Source organism: Monomorium pharaonis, unplaced genomic scaffold (assembly GCF_013373865.1).
Source record: "Monomorium pharaonis isolate MP-MQ-018 unplaced genomic scaffold, ASM1337386v2 scaffold_656, whole genome shotgun sequence".
NCBI classification, from domain to species: Eukaryota; Metazoa; Arthropoda; class Insecta; order Hymenoptera; family Formicidae; genus Monomorium; species Monomorium pharaonis.
The window spans coordinates 2,156-10,578 of record NW_023415974.1 but is presented as its reverse complement, the minus strand read 5'-3'; the positions used below and the strand labels follow the sequence as shown (position 1 = coordinate 10,578).

Below are 8,423 nucleotides of genomic sequence, written 5' to 3'. Positions count from 1 at the left end.
AATTCGTAATTTTAAATATTCTTCATTATTTCCTTTCTCCCTTTTGTGTCTATCTAAGTGCTATGTACATTATATGTATTATATACATGTAAAACGATTAATTGATTCTTTTCCTCCGTATCCTTAATGATTGTATAATTAGGATTGACTATGTCTTAGAGTTAATCAACGAAATTACGAGCTGTTTTTTATTATTATGTAAAATATCAAATGTCGTACGTGTTAGATGGTATGTCCATCTCCAAGGTACCATTTTGGACGAATAACGGTCCGTCTAACATGCCTAGCACTTTGATGAGCAAATACTTTGGAGATTACATAAATCTAATAATAATCTTCAGGTAATATTAAGTATAGATGATTTGTTTTTTTTTTAATTACAAATATAAAACATGTATATGTAAATAGAACTCTTAATTATGCGCGAACATGTTCATCTCTAATTGAGCATACGTGAATTTCTTATCATCAGTCTAAGCCGAACTGTGCGGCTCCATACACAACGGCGGTTTAACAATACATGTCTCTCTCTCTCTCTCTTTCTCTCTCTCTCTCTCCATCTTTCTCTCATTTTTTATTTATCCTCTCTTTTCTCCCCTTTGCCTTAAGCTTCGTAGTATCTATCGTGTTAACAAATAATATCGCTGTAATGAGAAACAACAATATACATATATGCATACGCTACGGAAAAACGTTATTCATAAAACTTTCAAACAATCTCAACGAGCGATGTGACGCACGCGGCTGTCGGCCAGGTAAAGTATATAATTGTCTTCTACAAACAATTCCACTTTGTTGGGGTGAAGCGCGGATCCCGGAAAATCTTTCTCCCCGTCACCACGGATCGGTTTCCCTCTCACGCGATTTTCAGTTCAAAGGAAAAATCTAAAGCGGTCCTTGGATTCAAAATTATTGTACAATATTCTTTTAGAATTAAATATAAAGATTTTTAGGTGTTCAATATTATTGCGTCGATATCGTTTATAGATTAAATTAAAGGTTTATGCAATGTATTGTATCATTCAAGAATTCTTGAAATATATTATAAAATCTTTAGTTAATATTAATTCAATTAATTAATATTAGGCTGTAGATACTATTATCCAAACCAATTGGCAACTTATAATGTTCATTTTTAACATTATTTTAATAGATCACGTTATCAGAATTAACATTGATTAATGGAACTTGAATGATCACGTGACGCATCTATCTTGACTCTGAAAATAAGCATCGAGCATCAGCACGAAAAAGTATCTATATTCTTTCGTATTTAAGAATAATCGTAGCATAAATTGTTTGAGATTTTACGCATAAAATAATAAAAATTTTAACAAAGACAATTTTAATATGGATAATTTTCTATTGTGAGTGTAATGACCGACTTCGATCTTGTCTAATTTTCATCAAAAACATGTAACAATTGTGCAGTATTAGAACATTGCACAATATTGATCGTGGCTGGAGGCTATATTGAGTTTGTTTTGAATTGTCTGTAGAATAATATTATTGTACAACATTATTAATTTAGGTACCGCTTTATCGCCGGCGAAACAAGTAATCCCAAAAGTGGCGAAGTTAACAACGATTATCCTACAGCGCAGGAATTGTGATGCATTATTACACTGTATCGTGTATGATGCCTCCCGATAGAGCATTCTCGTGCGGTCGGTAGGCGTCGATTCGAGAGAACGCGATGTTGTTGGGACTCCCGCGCTTCTTTGTCACAGCCCTTTACCGCCGAAACATGGGCACAGCGTGCATTACATGGCTCCCTTATGTCGCAATATATTCTCCTTATAATAGGCCAAACGTATCGAGTTTTATCGTCGTCATCGTTATCGTCATCGTCAACATCGTTGTTGTCGTCGTCGTTATCGTCGTCGTTATCGTCATGTCATTTTCAAAAATATATATACGCTGACTACTTAGGCTTTCGACGAAGAACGGAAAGACTCGTTCATAATCAACAGGATTAATTTCTCTTTTTCCGGATATACAGCGTTATTACCCTCTAGCAATACTTCGTTTATAGCCTAGGTAATAGTGAGACCCTCATATGATCCATTTGAATTACTTTTTTTCTCGGTTATTTTTTTTTTTGTGATTTTTTTCCACTCTTCCGACCGCGTGAAACATTGAGAAACGTTATCGCACTATTTACAGATTTAATCATAATTAGTAATTGGAAATAAATGCAAAATATATGTATATGTATGAACATTTAATCGAGCTAAACGCGAATGTCCGCGCGCGAGTCGCGTGTAACAACCGCGCTCGTTCTTCGCGCGGTCCTCTCGAAACATCGCCGCGCCGTCGGCAGAGTATATATTTATCCTTAACTAAAAAAACCGTACGTAGCAATTAAACTTATGTACTATTGTCTCTTTGTTCAAGATATCACTACGCCGAGACATTCACTAGTACGCGCTCTCCCGTTCTTTTGTTTTCTTTTCTCTTGAAAAAAGATCTCTCGTTGATCACGTTACGTCTCGCGTGTCTTCATCTTACGCAAAGACGTCCGTGATGAAAATCCTCGCACGATTAGTGGGGTCCGTGATGGTCGAATTGTGATCTCGGCTCAACTCGACTCGGCCGAGTGAGTCTGCATCGTCGTTATCCGGTTTTCATTTCACAAACGCGTGAAGAGGCATCGTAGATGCATTCGGCAGGTCGATCAGCACGTGTATTCGTGGTAAACAAAACCGAGAAACTCGGAATTATCAATAAAACGCAAACGCATACATAGGTTCCTTTTTTTTTTTTAAACAAACACTCGATCGCTTGCGATTGACAATCGTGAAATCGCAATGCGGCGAGTGTTTATGTACATTGTATACGTGTGTACTTATGTAGAAGGTAAAAAAGTATATTAAACGATTGGTACGGATTACCTACAGTATTGACTTCAGGATCGGCAGTGAAAACTTCGTTCTCTACGCACGACAGTGCTCGAATTTGTTTTTTTCGTTAAAATTATTCAAGGGACGACAATCGCAGCGCAGTTGCGTAAATAGCTATATAAGTAACTTAAGCAACATAAGTAACTTTAATATGTAACGCAAGTAATTAAAGTGCCAATGTGACTTATGATATGCAAATTGCGCAATTATGCTAACAACGTGCTTCAATCGGTCGTTCGTATTTCGTAGAAACAGCGAACCAGTAAAGTCCTTCCGCGTACTTTCTAACATACAGCTCAAGTTGTCACGTAATCTTTTTCTTGTGATGCGCAGTGTAATCCGAAGTCAATTAAAAAATGGAAGACAAATGGTAATTTGAGAGATAATTTGAGTCGCCAAAAATAAAAAAAAAATAAAATCTAGAAGTTTTTTATGCTTACAGAAATGCAATTTATTCATTGACTCAAATAAAGCTTAACATATCATATAAAAAATAATGTAAAACTGGATTTACAATAAAAATTTGTTAATATTTATGTTGTAAAATTTTATGTACAAATCGTCAGTGACAGAATACGAATAATTTTCTTGAATTTAGAGATTCTGGTGAATTTGCGTTTAACACGTTAAAAAGTAATTTTTAAAAATAACTTTAGATATTAGTTATAAGTATTCAATAAAAATTTTAAACTATCATATCAAAGGGTTAAAATTTTGTGGTAAAAACTTGTTTCTTATTTTTGCCACTCGTTTCATCGTTGCGAAGAATTTAATTCTATTTCTTCATCCTTTCTAAAAATAGCATTGACTTCAGACTCTTCATTCTCGCAAGAATCACAAGATCCTGAATTTTCATGTAAAGTACGAAATAATGACTCGCCGAGTACTCTTGTCATTTAGTGCTAAAGATGGCTGTATTCTGTAACTTTAAATGTTTCGCCGAGCAAGAATGTCGAGATTTAAGATCAAACCGCCACACATTTAGCATTAAACTCCAAGTTAGCATCCGTAGATATCGTGTAGAAGGAGACGTTATTAACTCAAATAGAGAATCGTAAATGACATGAATGAAGGATATGGAGGAACGAGAAAGAAAATTTAATGTCGCTGCTAGCGAATTTGCTCTACGATTTTCCACGCACATCTCTTTTGTAATAACGATTGTCTCGCCTCCCTCAGTCTCGAATCGTCGGGATGAATCGACTCATCGACGCGAAAGTAAAGAATGGACGGTCATGATACGGATATGCCCACTCTTACGAGCTTTAAAGGGGCAGTATTGTGCGATAATTAATTGCTATCGATATTTTATGAATCAATATTACTGATTTTGCGCGACAGTCGTGATCGTAAAAACCTGGTATCGATGACATCGGTATTTTGGAACTAGGATAACCAACGTAAAATTGGAAGACAGGTAATCGATTTGTACATTAAAAAAGTTTGCAAGAACTAGCTTGCTTTTGGAAATTAATTTTCAAAGAAATTGGTTTTATGTACAATGCAATTTAAAAAAAATATATAAAATTATATAAAGTATTTTAATTTAAATAATTAAAATTTAAAATGTCTAATTTATTAAAATATTATTTAATAAAATAGGTTTAAATAGTATATATTATAATATATAATTACAGATATTATTTCATAATATCCCTCAGTAAGTAAATTGCCGGCAGTATGATAATAGATTGTAAATTTGCTCAGAAATTGTAAGAGATCAATATTATTTGTATTCATATTAAACTTGTGTTTTGCCGGCAGCGCCTGCCAATCTACAGCAAATTTTCGGTAGAAATCGAACAGAATCTGTCATTTCATAATATTTACATAAAATACATAATTTAAAATGAAACAAAATGACTGCTTAATTTCTGCAATCGATCTGCCATTATGTTCCGTTAGCAAATTCTCTATTGGGATTCTAAATTTTGTAATAGACACTTACAAAATTCTATTTTCTACAAAATCTATTTTAATATGTCTATCAATATATTATAAATCTGTTAATAACTTGATAAACATTTACTTTTTTCTATTATAAAAAGAAGTAAAATTGCGTGATCTGAACATATATTATCTTTTTTTCCAACTTTAATAAACCGCATGATAATTGGCTATTCAAGTTCCAAAACGGAAATGTTTCATGATATTTATAGTGACAATGTCACTGTTGATCGTGAAGTTTATGATTGTGCATTTGAAATTTGGAATTTGCATTTCGGCGTCAGTCCACAGTCAGAGCGAGGAGAATCATTCCCCACATATTGATATTTCGAAGATTTTTCGCGGATTTTCCCGGCAGTCGTTGATACCAGCATAGTGATATCTAAACGTAATCGCTATGACGAAGGGCGTAAGTGTTGCCGACGTGCACGAAACAACCGAGGAACGAAATTATCGCAGAATTGTTCTCTCTATCGTCTATCTCGTGGATCATGCATGTTATTTACAGAAAAAATATACTTTCCTCGACGATCGGTGCGTCGATTTTGGAGCTCGATCGTTCGATTGCGTCGTGATTACGTCGCTGTTTAGCGAATAGAACGCTAAATAACGCTAAGGCGAGCGGACAAAGACGAAGAGTTAGAGCAGGGAAAACGGATAAAGATGAGGGGAGAGGAAGGCAGAGTAGCGGAGGAGCAACGGTAGAACCGTCCTCTAGCTTTTTGGAGACGCTCGCGCGCGAGTACTTACCGGGCGCGCGGGTCGTTCCCTTTCCTTCTCTCCGAGAACGCTCTTCGTCGAGCGTTCGATTATGCATACATATATATCCCTAAGATTAGAATTCAATCGCGTAGGAGAGCCCCGCGCGTGTCTCCTCTCATTTAGGAAGTAACCGCGTGGAAGGGAAAGGCTGTTTACAGCGTGAACCTGGTGCACCATTCTCGTGTCAACGTTCTTCTTCTCTCTTTTTGCCTGTGTCTTTATCTATTTACACACTTCGTCGTACTTTCGTTCTCGCGCACGAAACAGAGAGTTTCTCGGAGATCGTTCAGGCGCGTGATGATGAGTGCAAGGGTCTGCAACCCCGTCGCCGCGTTCCTCTTTGCCCAGTCGTTCAAGGAGATGATCGGTGACGAGGTGAACAACGCGGACAATTCGGAGGAGGATCCATCATCACGACGCTTCGCGTTACTCAGAGACGCGTGCTCCTCTCCGTAGGCGGTCGACGGTCTTCCGATGGGTCGTTCTGAGCGACGGCGCGATATTTGCCGCGCGTCGAGCTGGGCCCGAAGATCGGCGAGCCTCAGACAAGATGACCGTCGATGTCGGAGTAGGTTGGCGTCGCCGCGAACGTCGACAACGGATGGCTCTGACAGGAGGACGGCGGTGGCGGGTGTCGGATGCGAGTGCGGGTGTGGATGGGGCCCACCGCCGTTATTGACACCGGGGCCACGGGCAAATGTGGCGGGTGGCGGCGGCACCGATGGTGGTATCGGCGACTTAGTGCCCGCGGTCATCACGGTGACGTCAGGCGGCGGCACCGGACGCGGTAGCGTCCTGGTGCGCGTCAGGGTGCCGGTGTTGACGCCCGTCATGTGCCCGCTCATTATGTGGCCCGTCGAGCCCATCGACGAGGGATAGTAGGGCCCGCTGGTCGGATCGATCGCGGGCGGCGCCGGACTCGGATTGCCGTCGTAGCTCATGTAACTCCGACCGCCGTTGTCCATCTCCACGCTGTAGAAGCTCACGTCGTTGGGCGGCGCCGGGCTCGGGTTGCCGATGTAACTCGATTTCGACACTGTAATATTAGATGTGACAAGACGTTAGACGGAAGTCGCATAGACATTGAATATAGCCGAAGAAACACACTGACGAAGGATCAACAGATTTTATGTCACTGATATGGTCACCTTCAGTATATTATATCTTCTTTCATATTTCACTTTCTGGCACTCTGAGAAATTGAAAAAACTACACGAAGAAATCGTTGCATATCTGGAATTATGCTAAACAGAGGAGCAATAATTGGCTTAACTGGTATCCTGGGGCCACCAGTGACCTTAGCTTGTATTTGGATTTTTCTTCAAGACCAGTATTACTTGGATTTTCTTTAGCTTTATGCTGCTTACATTTTTTTAAACAAAGTATTGCCTTTTCAAATTTTTTTAACCTTTATCGCCTCTTATGACAATGCTCTATCTTCAACTATATTATAAAGTTTTTATTTACGTATGTTTAAATTAATATATTTTAAAAATTAAATATGTATAATATTTAAATAATCAACAATCAATATAATTAATGCATATTTCGTGCTTGTTTAGATAAGGATAAAGTTACATAAATACAATAAAATTATTGCAAAAAATCCAAGTTATTTATATGTATTTAGTTTAAAGTAAATTAAAATCACTAACCGCACAATACCCCAGTAAAAAAGATCAAATCGGTTCAGGGCCAAAATTACGTGCAAAGTATAAAAAAGTGGATAATAGTGCAGTTATATAATTTGCATTTAATTATTGATACTTACATGTACCCGAGAGAGTCCCGCTGGCGGTTGTCCGCTGCGGCGGCGAGTCCATGTTCATGGACGTTTGCATGTGATTGCTGCGACGACCAAGGGTGCCCTGATGAACCTGCATCTCTAAACCGCCTTTCCCGAAATCCTGTATAGTTTGATCTATTAAATACGTGCTAGCTGCGGTTTTGCGCCCTTCGTCCTGTTATACAACAAATTAAACGACAAATTGATTTGTGATTTGTGGTGCAATATCCGGTTGCATTTCACAAACAGCAGACAGGCATGAAACGGATTTTGGAAGCTAAATCTATGTCTCGAAATTTAGCTCCAATAAATAATCGTAAAATCTCTCTTACAGTAATACAATCAATATACACAACGTTGCTGACATCATGTAAGATTAAAATTATTTTGTTACACTGGCGTTTCTATAATAAGACAATAAATATGAAATAAATGTGTCGCTTCCTTTGCGTAACTGAATTCCTTACGTTTCACGCCATTCTCTCTTTGCAGTTAATATATTAATACGGGTTTCAACAAGTGTTTTCTTGCACTCGAAAGATCTTATTCCCAGTGGAAGTACGAGTGGTGGTGTGAGAGTTGTTTAATTGTACCTTAATAGTATTAGAATACCGATAAGTAATCCGATAACGCTTTAACCACGACAACAGAATAGATATATGTATATCCAACTTGCGTTTGTTAACATTTACAATCGGCCTCGTTTTCGTTTCAAATCTTCGTGCTAGTTCTACGAGAGGGTAATGATAATAGTAATGATAATAGTAACTGAAAGTATCACACAAACGGTCTAACAATTAATTTTACTAATCTAATTAATAATATAATCGGTCTATAATAAAACTCTAATTAGCAATTTAATTGATAACATATAATATTATATTTTAATAATAAATTAATATACAAACATAAAATCTGTAATCGTCTGTAATTAGTGACACTTAATCGAGCATCGGATTTCGATCGGTTGCACGTTAAGTGCGAACGCGTAATTAACATCTATAGAAATTTTATTACAAAGCCTC

General features: G+C 37.7%; 1 protein-coding gene across 1 annotated transcript; it reads right to left on the bottom strand.

Annotated features, from left to right (window-relative positions):
* Positions 1–5,830: 5,830 nt before the first annotated feature.
* On the bottom strand, positions 5,831–8,129 carry LOC118648758 (wiskott-Aldrich syndrome protein homolog 1-like). Its single transcript, XM_036295163.1, has 2 exons — positions 7,384–8,129; positions 5,831–6,648 (listed from the first exon to the last, which is right to left on the bottom strand). Exons 1-2 carry the CDS (start codon positions 7,493–7,495, stop codon positions 5,831–5,833), a joined length of 930 nt encoding a protein of 309 aa, XP_036151056.1. The 5' UTR covers positions 7,496–8,129.
* Between the last annotated feature and the right edge of the window lie 294 nt (positions 8,130–8,423).